Source organism: Accipiter gentilis, chromosome 8, assembly GCF_929443795.1.
Source record: "Accipiter gentilis chromosome 8, bAccGen1.1, whole genome shotgun sequence".
Lineage (NCBI taxonomy): Eukaryota > Metazoa > Chordata > Aves > Accipitriformes > Accipitridae > Astur > Astur gentilis.
The window spans coordinates 5669544-5688471 of NC_064887.1; the positions used below are offsets into that span (position 1 = coordinate 5669544).

The 18928-nt window shown below is 44.0% G+C and overlaps 1 protein-coding gene across 9 annotated transcripts in view; it reads right to left on the reverse strand.

Annotated features, from left to right (window-relative positions):
- The window catches only part of PRKAA2 (protein kinase AMP-activated catalytic subunit alpha 2), a 369728-nt gene that overhangs the window by 344515 nt on the left and 6285 nt on the right, over positions 1-18928 (reverse strand). For 3 of the 9 annotated variants that reach the window (XM_049809458.1, XM_049809452.1, XM_049809457.1), the window contains exons 2-9: positions 18613-18754; positions 16457-16550; positions 14915-15059; positions 13967-14054; positions 11183-11407; positions 9312-9816; positions 7415-7541; positions 269-7239 (exon numbers count right to left, since the gene is read on the reverse strand). In XM_049809458.1, coding sequence (XP_049665415.1) covers positions 7001-7239; positions 7415-7541; positions 9312-9816; positions 11183-11407; positions 13967-14054; positions 14915-15059; positions 16457-16516 — 1389 coding nt within the window. In that variant the 5' untranslated portion in view covers positions 16517-16550; positions 18613-18754 and the 3' untranslated portion in view covers positions 269-7000. Of the gene's footprint in view, positions 1-268; positions 7240-7414; positions 7542-9311; positions 9817-11182; positions 11408-13966; positions 14055-14914; positions 15060-16456; positions 16551-18612; positions 18755-18928 lie in introns of those variants that run through there. The other 6 variants (XR_007507123.1, XR_007507124.1, XR_007507122.1 and 3 more) reach the window with 5 other exon arrangements.

The window sequence follows — 18928 nt, forward strand, 5'->3', positions numbered from 1 at the left end:
TTGCAGGGAATTATCCCGATGGAAGTTGTGGAGACGGTTTACCTGGGGCAGGGTGTGTGTGCTTTTTTCCATGGCAATGCTTAGGATTGATCCTGTGAAGAAAACACCCCCTTCCTCCACTCCTTCCTCATCCTCCTCTCCATCCAGCGCTAGCTCACTACTCCTGAAGTCTATTAATCACACACTTTGTAAGCACTATAGGCAAATCTTGTATTAGCCACATGTGCTAGTTCTTTTTTGTCTCCTAAGGAAGTGATTTAATTTTTTTTTTAAATTAAGTTTGAAAAAAAGTCATCTCCCCATAGATGCTGTGATATATGTGATCGGGCCCCAATCCCAGTGCAATTATGCACAAGCCTTGTAGGGTTGCGACCCAACTCGATGCGAAACACAAACTTCTGCACCGGTGTTGGCAGCTGACTTAATGCGAGGACGCCTTGCAATGCACTTAAAACTGTTTTTCTTCATGGACAGATTCCAATGCATGTACAGAAGGGAAGTGCTTGATTGATATGGGATGACTCAAGACAATACAAAAATGCTTTACGTATAGCAACTTAGATTTCCTCAGTTACACCACAGGTTGGCTATATTGAGGTCAAGATACTGGTCAGGAAATTAAATTCTTCCTTTTTTCTTGTATTGCCTTGCTGGTACATCCTAAACATATCAAAACTTGAAGTAATTCTCATGTGAATTTGAAATCCTGTTCCTCCACGTTCCTTCTCAAAATGGAGAGCATCAGGATAACTGTTCTGATTTGCTGAATCCAAGCAAGAACCGAAATTTCTTAGAAGCCAATTCTGTATCACATAAATTGTGTAAAGAGGAGAGTGTGGATAGGGACAAAGCTGGAGCACTCACTGCAGCTTTGTGCTTTAATTGGATTCACTTCCCTCTGCATCACAGGCAGATAGGAACTAAAAGTCCCCAGTCCCATGTCACCCTCAAGGACCTTTCCTGCAATGGAAGGTTATTTTTGCACAATATCTTTAAAATTCTTCTCTCCGTGCTTTTGCGTAAGAGTCGAGATCTGAATCAGCACAGGTTCACCAGCTCTGCTGGATGCATGTTAATACAGAAGAAAAACTTTGCGCCTGGCTCCTGGCATGTGTTTTGGGTTGGGGAAGCTGTTTATGTTATTCATGTATATATTTTAATTCCCCTCCCTGCCCCTTCGCCCCCTCCCCAAGCCCTGGGGGAATCCGTGGCCCCACAGCCAGGGTGTGCTGGGAGCATCTGCAGACAGAAACTCTACCAGCCAACCCCAGCCGGCAAAAAAGGACTGTGCAATAAGTAAGTTTTAAGGATTTGTTGCTTTTGTCTCTTTTCATCTCTGAGTTTATTAAAGTGCAAATGTCAACCATGGAGACAGCTATCACATGCAGTGCAATACACCGAGAAACACTTTCCACACCATAAATGGAAGGTAAAAGGCTTCGTTGTGGTTATCTAATGCACAGTTGCTTGCACAAAGGACAAAACTGAACCTAGGCTCAGTACCCTTCCACAACAGCTAGCCCCAGAAAGTACTAAAGTAATTAATTTGAAAACAAAACTTTCTCCAGTCCATCAGCTGACAAAATAGAAAATACCAAGAAGGATGGAGTATTTATAGAGCTCAGGGTGTTTTCCTGAGCTTCATGTTAATTATATGTTTGAAGGGATGCTTATACTCAGAGCTTTTTAAAGTTTGGTATTTCAACCAAAACCCCTCATAAATACATAATATCATAAATCATAAATACTCCTTATAGTATGAACAAAAAATTGCAGTGGACTAGTGTGGTTCATCTCTCTGATAGAGCTGAGGTTTGTCTGCCCAAAGATGCTGGGCCATGGACACTACAGTCATCCTGGGATTCAGTTTTGCTTTGTGCTCTAAAAGAAAAAAAAACACAAATGCATTGAGGTACAAAACACGTGAATATAACATGATACAGAACACATGAACATGCTTTCAGCAACAAGAATAAATATTACCATGTCTACAGTATATACTTCACAGCTTCGTGAGATGAGGATAAATAAACTATTTCAAAACTTGAAAAAGAACAGCGAGATGAGTCTTACAAATTAACTTTGATTTTTAAATTAAGGCAGCTTCAGCAGGAATTTCAAGGCTTTTGTTGAAAACGGACTTTTTGTAACACCAAAAGTGTACGCATGCTTTGCAGGTAGAGCTCTGATTTACCGTCCAGCTCGCCTAATTTTGATGATCAAAACGAGCAGATACGTGCACCGAATGCATGTAACAGCAGGTTTGCTCTCTGCAAAAGTCAGTGTTTGGTCAATAGGTATAGTGTGGGAATTCTGAAAACCGGTTCATCTCTCAGGCATGGGAATGAGGTACCTCTGAATGAATTGTTAACTCCATGTCCAAGAGGTAGACTGGAAATTCAGAATTACAGGAAGCTGTTGCGTTTCTATAAGTGAATGATGAAAAGGAATATATAAGGGAAGGGCTAAGGAAGCCAAAGGAAAGCACTAAATGGAAAGCTCATACCAAAGTAAGACCTTAAGAAAGGTGTCTCTAGTAGGTACATCACACACCTGAAACAAAATGGATCCTAAAACTTTCCAGTAAAATACTGCAGGAGCTGGAGCAGGGATTTTTTTGGCTCATCCGAAGGGATGGATGTGCGATTCTTCTTCCCCCTCTTCTCTTGGCTAATAAAAGGGTGAAGCCAAATAATTGCACAACAGATGGTACTTCAAGTATTTAGAAACACGGCCTGCCATGTCTCACCGGTGGGATTCTGCATAAGCTGGGGGATTTGTGCACCTCCTGAAATAAAGCTGCGACTTCCAGCAGTCCTAATGTTATGTCGAAGGCACAAATTCATGTCCTGCGTATAGGTCTCTCTTCCTTCTATATGAGTGCACAGAAGATGACTGATGGTAGAGAGCAGTAAAATGAAAAGGAGTAGACAGAATGGTTATTTAGTTTGAACTTCATCTATTCCAATACGAATGGTATAATAATCACACCGAAAAAATGTATATACAACAGATACTAACCAGTTGCTTCATTTTTTACAACACTGCCCATATATACCCCTGTGCTTGTCCACACCTTATGAAATGCTAAATTGGACGCACACGCTGAAGATGCATTTCTGACCCGTTAAGAGAAAAAAAAAAAAAAATCCCGCTGCCTTCACCTGCTCAGCTCTGACTCCTGAAGATAAAACTGCCCCAAACCCTGTTGGCATCAGGGCTTTGGCCAGGGAGGGTAGAAGGGCAGGATGCTCGCAGCTCCCGATGCCACCTTTGCTCCCTTCCCCAGCCGAGGCTGCACTAGGTCTGACAGGGTCAGCTAAGCTACTCATGGGCTTTACCTAGAAGAGGGTGTAAAAATATCATCCCCTTTCTCCAGGTCCTCTTGCATGCTGAGATTAGTGTGTGCGATGGCAGGTGTCCAGGGCACACACCTATCCTGCTGGGCAAATAAAACTGAGAGGCCAATGACAGGGATGCTACCTACTTTTTTTTTTAATATATATATATGTATACATATATCATATATACATAGATATATATTTGCCAACTAGTACAGTACAAGCTATTTCTGAATTAACTCATCCAGGAGCTGGAGGTTAATGCTGGAGCCTATCTGAACTCTATATTCTTTGCATTTTGTCTCTCTCTCCCCATTGGGCTGAAGCAAAGTTTGGGTGAGTTTGTAGCTTGTAAAGCACAGCTGTCCAGTGGCTTCTGAAGAATTGCACTTGGAGTAATTCAAGTTTCTGTAGTTCAAATACATCTACCCTGCTTTTCCTGATGCTTGTGCATGTACCAGCATAACTGAAAAAACCTGGCCACAGTGTAACAGTGTAAAAGTTAAAACTTTTCCTCTGGAAAACGTAACCGGAGGTCAGCAGCTTCTTTGCAGCTGGGAACCAGAAAACAGCCTATCTGAAGGTAAAAATAAATTAAAAAAAAAAAAAAAAGTGAAACTTCTCAGAATATTTCAAAATGCAGCGTGGATTTGGGTAAGGCTGTAATGGACGGTTTAACCCGATGCATTCATCAGGGAGGTACTTCCATCAGTCCTGCTCGCTCCACTGCCTCTGCTGACATCGAGCAAGGAAGTTGCTTCATCTCTTTGTGTCTCTCCATATGGAAAACTGAGCCACTCTTACAGCCTTCGAGGCAGGCCTGGTTTTGCAGATCCATATATGAGTAAACATCTGCATGTGTCCGATAAGATGCCAAGTGCCACAAGGGCTTATTCTACCACCTAGAAATCCCACCCGCCTCCAGGAAGCAAATATTTCCTCCCAAGGGCTTTTGCTGCTGCTTAGTACTATTAGTTCTGCTGGGTAGGAAATCCCAGAGGACAAGTGTCATTTTAAGGCAAGACATCTGTACATCTACCTGCTTGTGAACCACAGATTATATCTAACGCACCAGCCCCTTATCGACTGGGCTACAGGTGTTTCCAGGACAAGCGACTTGGCAAGATGCTCAGTTGTAAGTGACGATTTAAACAGCCTTTTACATTTCAAATACATTTCCCGGCGGGGTATAGACACTTGCAGCTGTTTCCTGGATGGAAATTAATGTCTGTCCCTACGGCCGCCCAGCCGCCCTCTCCTGTTCCTTTCCAAAGGGGCTTATCTCCAGCACCCAAAACCATTTGGGGCTGTTTGCTCAGCATTTGCTCGTGTCTCAGCAGTGATCCAAAAGCTGCTGAAGAGCTGGGTGCTGCTCAGCTTTGGCTCTGGGGTGGGTTTTTTTGCATGCAGGAGTCTGGATTCTCCATCCTCACCAGGTAGGACCCGCTTACACCACAGCACTGGAGACGTGCATCATCTGATAGCCACCAGGCACAGTACCAAAGCCATCCTCCACCCCAGAGTATTTATTTAATAATGATAATATAATAAAAAGCTCATTACAAAACCTAGGAGTACTACAAATCTTTCCAGTATTTCTTTTAAAAACAAAATTGTTCTGCTGCCAGGCTTATAATCCAGCCACTGCTGTGTTGGATTTAGCATACGAGAACTTAACAGCAAAACTTTTTCTTTATTTTTTTGGAAGCTTTCTACTTTGTGCGGCTTCTGGAAAAATTGGAACTGTAAAGTCACGTTAGTGAGCATCCAAGCGTAATCTGTAACAAAAGTAAGGCAATTTTGTGTTTCTAAAAAAAAGGGACTTCAAGCTGAAAATGTCCATTTAACTGCCAGTAGATGGCAAAAATATCCCGTATTTGTCTTCATTACCTAAAATGATTAGTACAAAAGGCTTAATGTGTCGGTCTCTTCCTTGTTTCTCATAGAAACTTGCAGAAAGTATAAATTAAAGTGCAACTGTACAAAAAAACTTTGCAAAAAACCTTGTTGGGTCATAAGAAGCTATCAAAAAGATGGATTAAATTTTTTTAAAGTTGAATGACTGCATACCTGGGACCGGCAAAAGCTCTCCTTTACTTTGTTTCTTAAAACAAAACAACAACAACAAAAACCAAGCCAAAAAACCCACCCAGGATTTTTTTGGTGAGGTTTTCATAAAGATAAAGCATTTGTTCCTCGACTAATTAGACTATTACGTTCCTTCACAATCAAGTAAATGGAATTAAATACCATAGCAAAGCCAAGCAGATGCCAATGCTGCCCATTAGATTAAGCCTACGTAATCAAAAATAATAATTCTTTTAAACAAAGAAGTCACACATGCATTAGAGTTCACCCTTGAATAACGAGAATTTAACCTTAAAAATCCCCGTAGTTTGTCTTAAAAAATAAAATCCTGTCCTTCAGATAGCCAGTAGTAAAGAAACAGTAAAACTCTGAATTCAGATATCCCTGCCTTATCAGTGGAGTGGTGAAGGTCACAGTCCGGTGAGCAGCAGCGGGACAGGAGACCCCTTCGGCATAAAAAGCAAGTCTCCGGCAGCGCAAAGCTGCGAGTGGGGAAGGCAGATTTTGGCAGCGATTTTAGAGTGGTGACAACGGGTGAAGAAGGATTCCTACGGGAAAGGTGAGAGGTAAATGCTTCGGAGCTGTGCGATGCTGCTGGCTGTTGCCCGGCAGTGATGATCCCCACCCTTGGGCGAAGTGTGGGCAAAGCGCCGGGTTTTGGGGGGCCTCATCGGCATCCTGCCCTCTGTCGGTGCAGCAGGGGAGAGTGAGCGGGTTGGAGGAGGGGACGACGATTAAGGGCTGGAAAAAAAGGCAAGCAGCCTTCACCTTTGAACATGGTGAGCAGGTCAGTGCCGTCCGGGGCTCTCAGGAGGAGGAAATAAAGCACCTTATGGGACGCTCCTCTTCAAAGACTTGACACGTGGAGGCTCTCCCACAGCACGTTTGCAACAGGACCTTTTGCACATCCCACCTTCCCTCCCCATCTTTAGCAAGGGGGAAAAAAAACAGAGGGGAGGGATAGCGTATTGCACTAGTGCAGAAGCATCTAAGCAGCTGCTAGTTTTAGGAGGGAAGTGTTCCGAGAGGCCGGCAGCCCTGCCGGCACCTGGGTGCAGATGCTGCAGAGCTACTTCATTACACCTCCGCTCTGTTTCACGTAGCTCCTGGTCAACCCCTCTGACCTGGCTCAGCCCATCCCGCCCCTGCTCTGCACAGCAAAGGGGATACAACATCAACCTCACTGCACGCTACCTACATCGCAGAAAGCTTGGCCATGGCTCCGTTAACTCAGGATGAACCAGGGGGAAGGCATTTTCCAAAAACTCAATGATACATTTGCTACTTTACAGCCATACCAACATTTCCCATTCGGTTCACTAGGGAAAAAGGGGTATTGGATGCATTTCACCATGGTATAATGAGTGAAATGAAGTTATTCTTAATTTCCTTAGTGCCTTGTTAGAGGGGAGTATGTTTTGGGTCTGGAATTGGCTCTGTGTTGCAGGCTATGGAGCGGTGAGGGCCGGAGGAGGAGGAACAAAGGAGCAGAAACAAGGAACGGACAAGTCGGACCAGATCCTCACAGTGCAATACCGTGTGTGGAGGGACTGGTGCCTTGGTGAAGCCCGTCAGCGAGCCAGGGCCATGATCAGGCTGGCGCACATCTCGAAGAAGTCCATGGTGTGGCTCCCCAGGCGTGGTGCCACCGAGGGGATGCTGCCGACGAAGGAGCCGCTGAGAGAGCCCATCAGTGACTGGCACTCGGTGGCTGCAGCGGCATCGATGCTCAGCCTCGGCCGGTGCAAGCCTGCAGCAGAGCAGGAGCGCTGTGGCGTGGATGAACCGGACCTCTGCTCCATCACGTCGTCTTGAATATTAAATTAAAAAAAAAAAAAAAAAAAAAGGATCAAAAGGTCTTCCGCTGACTTGAAACAGCTGCATAAGCATTTTGAAATGCAAAGAATGATTTTAAAATTTTTTTAAACCTCCAAACTTGCCATTTTATGTGTTTTACATCTCATGTTGCACCATTTCCTGCTTACCATCGATGCTTTTGAAGTCCAAGAGATAGCTGCGGTTGTCAACCTGGTAGAGCTGCAGGCTCATCTTCACGTAATTGCCCGTCACTGGGTTCTTACGGCGCACTCTGAGATGGTAGGAGTTCACCACCTGCAATAGGAAACTTGTTTTCAGGAGTAAAATTCAAGGTAGCAAGAAGAACAGTTCTTTCCTTATTTTTTTCTAAAAACTAACAAGACATCTTCTGAGAAAAACACAGTTTCTAGAAAGAACAATGCCTATAAAATTAAGCAAACGGCTTCATATCCTATTTCTTCCTATCTTTCAAAAATGCTACTTAGGGCTCTGATTCACCAGCTGCTGGCAGACAAAGCTGCTGCGGCCTGTCTGCCAGGCACCAAACTGATGTTTGCTCCTCCCTCACCAGCAGCAATGGCCATATGAGCCAAAAAGGCCACTCGTGGACCTATGTACGAGGTCCATGCCTGTGAAACCTGGGCAGCTGGGGAGAGTAACCTCTCCCATCAGCACAGCTAAATTCAGTGTTCGTGAATCAGCCTTGAGCTGTGTATTTTCTCTTGCCGCTTCCCACCCCACAATCTGCTGCATCTCGTTTGCAATGAGATCTTTTCCCTGTGCTATATTTACGAAATGGTTACATGGATGGGAAAGTTATTTTGATGAAGAGTCACATCTGAAGTTATTCTTAGGGTGGGAAAGACTATTGTGAAACCTCCTTGTACAAAATAAGCTCTACCGCCTACATGAAGACGTTGGGCTGACTTGGTTTGTGAAGCTGTACCAGAAATACATCAGGTTTGTTCGCTCTCTGTAAAACCATGCAGCTAACAAATGTCTGGCTGCATATGCATCTGGTGTAGGCATATGCATCTGGAGACGGTCCATCTCCTGGCTGGTGCAGTGAAATCAGGTTTTGGGGCGCTACTTGGCTTTAAATACGCAATATTATCAAAAATAAGGAGGAGATAGGAGGCTTTGAAGAAGCGGCACAGTGACCTTCACACTGTACAACCCTTGGGACCTGGAGCAAGGAGGGTATCTCCTCTGGTGATGAAGATCTGGGCTGAAATTCTCCTTACCTTGCTCCCAATGACCTGCACAAGGCTGCTGCGAAAGGCCGTGAGTCAGGAGAGCTCAAGTCAGTGACTGCACCAATATTTAGGGAATAAGGCTCAGCAGAAAATATTAAGGGCTAACTTAGGATTTATTAATTGGTCTTTGAAAAAGATTGTGACTAAATGCTGTACAGCTCTGAAGAAATATCAGAAGTGAGTACTGCCAACTAAAATCGTTATCTGGGTTTAAATCAAGCTTCAGCAAGCTGAGCCCTAAACCGGGGAAGCAGCAAGTGTCAGAAAGCACATCTGGTCTGTGAGTACCACTCTGTCTCTCCATCGAGGAAAATTCCACCACATCAATGTCCAAACTCTCGTCCCCAACGCCCCCCCGCCCCTCATCTGTGCATCTTTTAAGCAGCACATCGTGCCATTTCAGCACACATGGCTGCTAGGACCCAAGCAGAAATAACGAGAGTTACTTTGCTCAGGAGCACTCGAGATGACTTTGCAAGGAATTAGCCACTAAGATTAGGAATGTGACCAGCTCCTCTTATCCCCGCAGCTAAATGAGGCAGAATCATCTTTCCAGTACAGAGGCTTAGAGAATTCAGAAAGAAAACTCTTATTTCACGCCACAAATAAACACCACAGATATTGAACCACAGCTAGCATCTTAATTCAGCATGTTTGTATTAACAAGAAATAACAGGGATAATGGCAAGGTGCAGGCATTTATTTGGACACAGGTGAGGCTGTAACCATACTTATTAACCACCCTGAGCAATTCAGCTCATGAGAAGAAGACCTCTGAAAACCACTGTGAAGCACCAGCACTCCCTACCTTCCACTCGAAGTCCAGCTGCTTCATAGCACGGTACACCTCGGCCATAATGTCATAGGGTTTGCTCTGGCTGCGGATTCCCAGGTGCCACTTGGCCTTTTTGACAGTCAGGGGTTTTGGCTTCGTGGTGTTGAGGGCATCCAAAGGACATCGCGCTTTGGGGCTGTCCGCTATCAGCGGCGGCATCCGCTCGGGGTGCGGCTTCACCCCGGGAGGGATGTGCATGGCGCTGTCATCCATGAAGGAGCCAGTGGGGGGGCTGGAGGCGAGGTAGAACTCGCTGGCTTGGTTCATGATCCTCCGGTTGTCGATGACGAGGTGGTAAGCCACTGCCAGCTGGTCCTGAGGGTCACCGCTGTACAGGCTGTTCATCACCTCCGACTCCGTGCATTCAAACTTTTCACAAACTTCCCGAACCGCATCGTCGTCGATGACGGTGGCATCGTATGAAGGGTCCTCTGGGAACAGGTAACTGGGCAGCTCCTCCTTAAACCACTCGTGTTCCCTGGGGAAAGGTGGAGAGGAGCCACCGTGAGCTCTGTCCAAGGCAAGCTGGGGCAACCACTGCCACCAGTCCCCCGCTTGCTCTAGCTAAGACTCAGCCTTGGCTGCAGATTGGGGAGCTCAACCCAGCATTGCACAATCCCCCCAGTACTGCAACAGCGATGACACTTTCCAAGCACAGCTGCTTGCTCACTTGGCTTTGAAGTAAGACCTCAGCACTTACGAGATGCTCGTGCTTTTTGATTATTATGGGTCTCATAGAGATATGGAGCATCAAAGCTATCCAGGTGCCTGATTCCCACCCATTTACAATGAAGTCAATGATAATTAAGTGGCTAAATGCCATAGAGAGCCTTGTCTATAGGTTCTACATATCAACTCCTCTAATATGTAATTAAATCCTCTAGTCTTAAGGAATTATAAAATAAAAAAGGCATTTTACTTGGTTTTACTTGAAGGGTAAAATTAAGGCCATCCATTGCAAATGCATTAAAATCCTGAGAACTGAAAGTCCTAGTTACATTTATGTATATGCTTAGCACACCAGCTAGATGTAATGATTATTATAAATTTCATAAAACATGTATCAGGCTCCAGTTTTACAAAATGTTTCTAAAATGGCTCAGATGATAGATTGTGAGAATTCTGAAGTCCTACTACCAGCCATGAACTTTTGATGATCTCCGCAGGCACAAATAACTGCTGAAGAGCCCGACTGTTCCCTTTACCTTGAATTTCCAGAGTGATGAATGCAGATAAAAGGTTCATGGGCACTGCACTCATTGACTAGACAAGAGAACTACGCTGCATTTAAAGATGAACCATTTGCTCACATTTTAAACTATATCCAATATTTACGGATTAAGTTAGTAATTCCTGTGTTTCTCCTCCTTTTTTATTGGATAGACAGTAAGTACAATGATTACCCTCTTATTCTGAACTGGTACCCAGAGGGAGGTGGTCTTGAAATAAAGTAATGAAAAATGGCTGGTGGATATTAAGTTCTTAGGATTATTGCATGATATAGCTGGTTTTGCTAAGCGCTATTAAGAGATTTTTGAGGCTATTTTATAACGCAATAAACCAGCATTTTTTATATATATACATAAAATATATATAAAATCATCACCCTTGTTCATCATCACCCACTACCAGCCAGCAGCACCCACCTCTCCATCAGCACAGAAGGGTGCAGGAATGCTCCGTGAATCACTTGGGGCAAAACCCAGCTGGATTAGCTGACTACTCCTGTAAACCACCCTGCCCACCTACCAGCAGGTGACCCCCAAGACAGCCACCACCCTCTGCCAAAGACATGCCAGAGCCCCCCGAACCCAGCCAGCCCACCCCATCCCACCTGGGCTGACCTGATGTCCTTGATGGTTGCTCGCTTGAGGGGGTCAACCTGCAGCATGTGCATAAGGAGAGTGGCAACGGAACGGTTGAGGTATTCGGGGATGTAAAACACACCTCCACGGATCTTCTTGAAGAGGGTGGGGACGTGCTCGTCGTCGAAAGGCAGAGTGCCGCAGAGAAGGGCGTAGAGGATAACGCCGCAGCTCCAGATGTCCACCTCCGGGCCAGCGTACAGCCTGCGTGAAGGCAAGAGCAGGACAAAGGTGTCACCCCCCAGTCCTCCTCTCCTTAGCTGGGGTGCAGGACCCACTGGGCAAGCTGGGGACGCGCTGCCAGCTCCGCCAGGGCCGGAGCTGCAGCCCACCCCAGGGCTGCTCACGCGGGTGCCCCCAAGCAAACCTGCCGAAGCCAAAATCACTCAGGCACGAGGGGAGATGAAATGGCAGAGCTGGTGCTGGCTGCCCACTCCCCTCCAATGCCCATGTACATCCCTGCCTCTGCCAAACCCTCCAAAAAGCCAAACCCCACATTTCCAAGAGGTCTGCCAGGCTGTTTTCTCCTTCGCCCCAAGGGCTCGGCCAGCAATTTCTGTTCATTCAGCGAGGCAGCAGATACTCTATCTCCGAGTGTTTATTTTCGGTTGAAGTTTGTGTGCTGGTATGCAAGCGCTCCCACTTCCGACAAGCTGCTAATGTGCTCCCTGGCATCACCAAGTCGGGACACCCCAAATATAAGAGTTTTGCTGCTGCTGCTTGCTTGCTTGATTTGTTTATCTCTTTTTGCTACAACTGATGCTTTCTCAGAGATTTTGGGAGGCAGTGCTTACCCTTGGACTGTAAAACCCTACCAAAATTCAGAGATTGAAATGGAAATACAGGAGTTTCTGCATGAAACCTCAGCATCCTGCACTTGCTCCTCCCAAAAAGCAGCACTGCAGACACACCGGTGTCCAAAAAGCACCAGTCATGCATGCAGCCATTCTCTGACCACCACCAAAACACAAGCTCTGCTTGTCCAAGGGTGAGACTTTCCCTGCTGAGGCCTGGGACAGCAGCAAAGTCAGTTTGGAAATGCAGACAATTAGCTAGATGTCCCCTTGGTCTTGCCTCCATGGCCAATTCCAACAGATAGGAAGCCTGATTCTTTTGCTGATAACTGCATTGCTTGAACTGTTGATTGGACTTTGAAGCCCAAATGAGATGCACTTTTATGACTCTGAAATTTGAGCTGGCACGCTCTGCTGCTTTTGTGTTCTACCCACAACCAGGAACCGGCTCACCCCAGCTCTGCACACCCACTGGGAAGGTATTCATCCCGCTGCAGGAGCAGCACATCATGCCTCTCCCCCACAAATGCAGCTCTCGTATGCTGCTATAGCTTTGAGAAGAGGCCAGCTTGGCATATTAATCAGGGGTAAAAAAACTCAAGACTTGCTGATACTGCAAGCGGTACTGAGGCGGGAGGGCTGCATCTGTAGCCAGTGAAAAAGTGCAACATGTAGGCTTGATTTTGTTTTTCTTTCTTACTTCTGTTGTTAATAAGCTGTATTGCCTGTACCCTTGGAACGATCAGGCTCTGCATACAGGGACTAAAGCCTTCTTGTTAACCTGCCATGTGCTTTGTCTCCTATAGAAACTGAAAACAATGTGCGTCCAGCCTTTACTGAAAAGGACACAGAAATAATATTAATACTTGTTTGGAACGGCAGTAGAGTTTCTGGCTTTGTCCCCCTCTTGACAATGAGGATTTACTTGCTTTCGCATGTAAAGCTGTAGTCACAACAGGGTTTTTGGATGCTGGTCTAATTCCTATGATACTCTGCCAACACTTGCACTGGTGTAAACAGGGATAAAATAATCATAATCACAGCAAACACACTTTGAACAAAATGTATTTAAAAGCTACTGTTAAAGGCAAAAATATGCTGGATTAGGAAGACTAATGCTCATGCAAAGGGTGATTCGAAAACATGGGGCAGATAATGAGATGGGCAGTTTGAAGGACCATACAGAGGACTGAAAACTTGAAAATCTGTAATTGCAAGCCTTGCTATGCTATTATAGAAAGAGTTAGGGAAATAAGTACATTCTATGTAACTTAGGTTCCTGACAGTAAAATATGGGCGGTAACACCTCTCTGTATCAACGTGGTAAAGTCCAATTCAACCTTGCAGAGTGTGTTCAACATGCCATGTGTTGTACAGATGTTGCATGCTGAGAGATGCAACTACACTGGAGGTTTGTCAATTCAATTCATCAATTCAAAACAAAGTTGTGATGGTTCAACCTACTGTGACGAACAAAACCCCTAGCTTAAGGAACCAGAAGACAAGTATTTTCAATACAAGAGTTCAACAGTGTAGGGAAGCTATTAAAGATCTTCCTGATTCTTCTGTTAGTGAATAGTTTTACTCATTAACACTGTGTTTTACATTATAGGCGGGCAGGAGAGAAGGGAATGGCCTGGAAAAGCCTTTCCAGCTGAAACCTCAGTATTTGCATCCAAAGAGTAATTTTCACCCTCTTTAATTAGCAATATAAACAGTCAACATCTGCTGTTAATAATTCCTCCAAAGTAAACATCTTTAGCAAAACATGGTTTGCTATTACAGCTATCGAGAAATGTTATAACCAAGAAAACTTTCAGAATTTTGCCAGTAGATTCACCCAAACATAAAATACAGGCTGGAGGGATTCAGCTGCTTTTACTAGATGTGCAAAGTTGTTTCCAATCCCAAGAACAAATTTAAAGACGATGTGCTTACATAGGCTTTGATTAAAAGTGGAATGTCCTACCTTCCTGAGATGACTTCAGGGGCTGCATAATTTGGGGAACCACAGCTGGTGCGTAGAAATTCGCCATCTGACATCATGTTGGACAATCCTAAAAACAAGATGTTTACTACATATTGATGTTTGATGTGAAGGTCCAGCCACAGAGGACTCCACGTCGCACAGAGGAGGAGAGGTATAGCAAGTGGAGGGGGAAATTTGGAGGGGAACTGTTGACATAATTTAGATAGACTCCTTTGAGATGATTTGCAAATAATCATCATCATCATCGTTATCATTGTTATCGTTGTTGTTGTTACAGTTATTTTCACATCCGGGGAATATTCACTCCAGGCTAATTTTGCTTCTCTATGTTGCAAATCCCAGAGCACAGAGGAAAAGAGACACAATTCATGTCAGAGCACTTATTTTATATGGGAACTGTGTGGGGATGTGAAATTAGTAGATCTTCAAAAGGATTTATCATTGCTAGAAAGGCCTTACCAGGACTGAGCTGGTAGCCCAGCTATTTCAATCGGTAATGCCACTTAAAGACTCCTGTTACTGCTCATTTGTAAAATGAAGTGAGGCCAACAGCACATGGTCAAACATACGGAGAACACACATGAAAATAAATACACACAGTCAGCTCACCCTGGAGTTAACTGCACCGAGTCTGTCTTAAACATATATTAGCTAAATCTTTATATTAGGTGATTATATTAAAACATAGCAAAGATTTGCAAATTACTTTGCTGCTCCATTCTTAATGCCAGTACAGAAGCAGCGTACAATAAGTAATCCCTGCTTTTGCAAAAAGGCCGGTGTTTATAACTGTGGGCTTTTCAGGTACAGCAACTGCTAGTGGTTAGGAAAACAGGCTCTGGGTTTTGTAAGGCATGCTACACGGACACGCTCCAGCAAGCACCTCGGAGCTGGCTGCCTTTCTGGAATGCTGCTGGGGTCACATACCAAAATCAGCTATCTTTGCATTCATGTGTGCGTCCAGCAGCACGTTCTCTGGTTTCAGGTCTCGGTGGACAACCATGTGTCTGTGGCAGTAATCCACCGCGGAGAGAATCTGCTGGAAAAGGCGTCGAGCTTCTGCCTCTTCAACCTACGGATGGACACAAGGGGAAATAGTCCTGAAGGTTGGTCTACGTGCAGAGCTGGCAAGGGAAGGTTTGATTTAGCAAGAAGCCAAAATGTTCCAGGGTGCAAAGAGAAAATCACAGCGTGCTTGTGACCAGAAGCAGTAAATAAAGCAGTTTGCCCCCCTTGCATTTTATAATGTGCTAGTGTTTGCAAATGATATAGTCCAGAGATGAAATCAGAAACCTAAATTTAGCTGAGCTATCAAGAAGAACTTACTGGTGGCACCTATGAGGCAATGGCCTGCTGTTCCAAGGGGACCAGTTCTGCTATACAGCACATGCAGATCGAGGCTGGATGAAACACGGCAGAGGATGCTGCAGGGAGCAATTCCTCCTGGACAGATGGCTTTGGAAAAAAATGCTAAAGGTGGAATATTGTGATGATTTTAATTACCTATATAGCTCTATTAGCTATAAAGTTGTATGAGCTATATTAGAGAAATTATATTTAAACTGATGAGGAGACTGATTATTTTTACTGATGACTTCCTAAAGACTCTCTTCATGAAAATTTTAGTTTCTGAATACAAGAGTTCAGAAAGGATCCAAATTAGTCACTGAAAAGATCCAGATGGGTAAAATGTTCTGGAAATCAGAACGGTATGTAGAAAAGTAAATGGAGTCAGCTCCATCGACCAGTGCACTAAGCTAAGCCAATTTATTGTAAATGTATTGATTCTTGCAGTACGGAGAGAAAACCTATGATGGGCTGATCCTTCACCTGAAGTCTTATTCTGGATGTCCACTTCAACCCATTTTTATTTCCTGCCCTGCGATTGCTCCCTGCCTACGAGATGTCCACAGAGCAGACACTAGTGATTTTCTTGGTAACCATAATATCACATTTCATAGGCTCAACCTACGCCTCAGGTGATTTATACCCAGCAGGATTACTGGCATTTGAAAATGTTGTTCAGATAAGCCACATCCTTAAAAAGTCTTCAAAAAAGCTGACATGGAGCCAAGGGGGAGTCTGGGGGAGGGGAATGACTGGGATGGAGACCACACCAAGTGGTCTTCCCCTCCAATGCTGTAAATCTGCTGCTGAACCGTGGGGGTTTTGACAGGCAACCCATAGCTAAAAATTATAAAAATATGCCAGTTTTCCAAATATTTGCACTAAGCAACATGTTACCTTGGATATTTTGGTTTGCGTATCGAAATACATCAGAGAACACTGTAAAAAACTGCACGCAACTTTTGTGTGAGCCGGGTACGAGACAGTCCAGATGGGATTGCTGTGAAGCAACTTCTATTTTGGGCCTTAACCTTAACCACGTTCCCTTTAGCAGTCGTTTTGCTTCTAAACACCATCCTCTTCCCACACAAGTGTTTGGGCTGACATGGTACTGGCACTTACACGTCCATGCTTGCAGATATAATCAAATAATTCACCGCCAGATACGTATTCCATGACCATGAAGAAGTCTGTTGGCGTGCTGATGACCTGGTACCTTCAAAAACACAAGCGAATTTAGAAAAAAAAATAATTAAGTAGAACAGGGAAAGGCTTTTAAACAGATTATTAGTTTCACGTCAACCCTTAAAATAAGCATTTGTTTGGATCTCGCATTTATAATTGCTTTCCACTTCTGAAAAGCCATCTCTTATTTCAAGTATAATCTTTCACTTGTCTGTGAAAGGATCTCTTTCACAGACCTACAGTTTTCCTTCAAGCTTTTAAATAATCCTCTGAAATCTCTGCCAGACAATCCTATCACATTTAGGACTGTCCTGACTTTCAAATTTCCATTTTGGCTGAGCTCTGCAACAACAGCTTTAGAAATGAAGGCTTCGTTAGCCAGGGGCAGGGAGGGGGTATATTTGGTTTCCCTCATGTCAAGGATAAAGAAGATAAAGAACACTAGACACTAGAGGGAGCTTCTTTTGGAAAGGTATAGAAATGAAGACGAGCACCCCAAAAAGTTATTTTTCAAATATTAAATCCCTTTATATTCTAGAAGGGGGTGGGGGGGAGAGGGAGGGGGAGACTATCACCCTTGACTCACAAATTTATTCTCCATTTTCATTCAAAATGATCCCTGAGCACTGCAAAGGCATTTCAGTGTCCCAGCTGGTATGAATCGCCAGTGATAAGCTGAGGTCAATGCAACTACAAGAATTTATAGCAGCACCAGCTGAGACCCCCCTCTGTTTTATTTCAGATACATTGTTTGTTTGCTTTTTTTTTTTACAGCTGAATTTCTGTGGGTTGTAATTTGAAACAAACAGACTTCAAACCATTTTCAGAGATCGGCAAGTGAACAGATGATAGTCCCATATAGATCAATAGTATCAATCTAATTTTTCTGAAGTGCTTTGGACACAGACATCTAAGTTATTGTCCCACTATTTCTTTTATATATGTGTAAAAAGCTATTGAAAGGGGAAGTTTATGTACCATGGTCTCCTCCTCACCTCTTTTCTTTATCATTGTATTTCACAACTGCAGTATGTACCATAGGACACTAATACTGTTAAAACTGGGTTTAATTTTTAGGCTTTAATACTTTGACAAATGTGTGAACAGGCCTTAACTTGCAGGATGCTGGAAACACAGCTGAGGGCTCTTGCTGGCTTTTTCATGAAATAATACCAATCTGTTCTCCAATAAATCCATGGAACTGTGAAGTTACTCTAAAGTCAACAGTTGCTGCATGGTTAGTTATTTAACTGTAGAGAGAATTTGTTTTCCCTTGCCTCTAAGTCCCAGGTATTTGCTATATCTCATGCCAGTTTTAAGGCTGACCTAAATGTCAACTTATCCTTGCAGTTACCATTCAACAGCTTTCTTTTATAGAAATGCCAAAGATATTATTGAGTGCCTCATTAATGTGGACTGGCTGCACAAACTGGGGATTGAGAAGGAATCCCAGAGGCTGGAGCGCAGGTGCTGATTTACAACTTAAATTCAGGTTCATCAGAGTGGCAACTTTGAAAACTTATGTCTGAAAAATAAATTAAAAAAAATGTTCCTTTAAGCTCTGGATAATCAGGCCATTAAAACATAAATCCTATTGACTTCAGGCCAAGGCTTTGCTCTATGAGCCTGACCGTGCTGCAATTCCTCAGGCACAATTCTCAGCAGCTTCAAGTCTGGAGCTATGAAGCCTAAAAATGGTCATCACAAAAACTCCTAATAGCACCCCAATGCAGGAAAGCCCAGACCTTCTCTCTGCCCCCTTATAATGGCCTCTGCATGGAAGAAAGGACAGCATGGACAGGTTTGGCTGAGCAAAACTTGATGCAGGGACATCAGTCTGTTGGCTGTTACAGTAACTCAGACTCCCAATGGAAGAAACATCTTCCACCATTTCTCAAAGCATCAGCTGTGTCCCCCCGTAAGTTAGTGGGAGACTCTCGAAAAGCAACGTTTGGCTCTAACATGCCAAAACTTGACCACATAGTTGATGTTTTCCACTGCTCTAAGCCATCTCCTGAAACCAAGTCAACTGTGTACGTGAAGTCTTTGCAGATGGAGGAGTAAGCTGAACACATGGCAGAAAGGGTACTTACAGTTTGATAATATGAGGGTGCCGGAAGAGTTTAAGATTTTGAATTTCTCGTTTGATCTTCCCAACCACATCCAGGCTGCGTATTTTCTGTCTGTTGAGTATTTTTACTGCTACTTTGTGCCCTGTCAGCTGGTGTTCGCCAACTATTAGAAAGAGAGCGTTGCAAAGTCACTAAGCAGTGTACCAAGATTCATACAAGCAATTTAGAACACTGATTTATAAGCAAAAAGCAACTCTTGAAGGGAAAAAAACAAAAGATGAGGGGGTGAATGATTTCAAACTTAGTTTTTGTCTCTTCACTTTATTGTTTTCCCAGT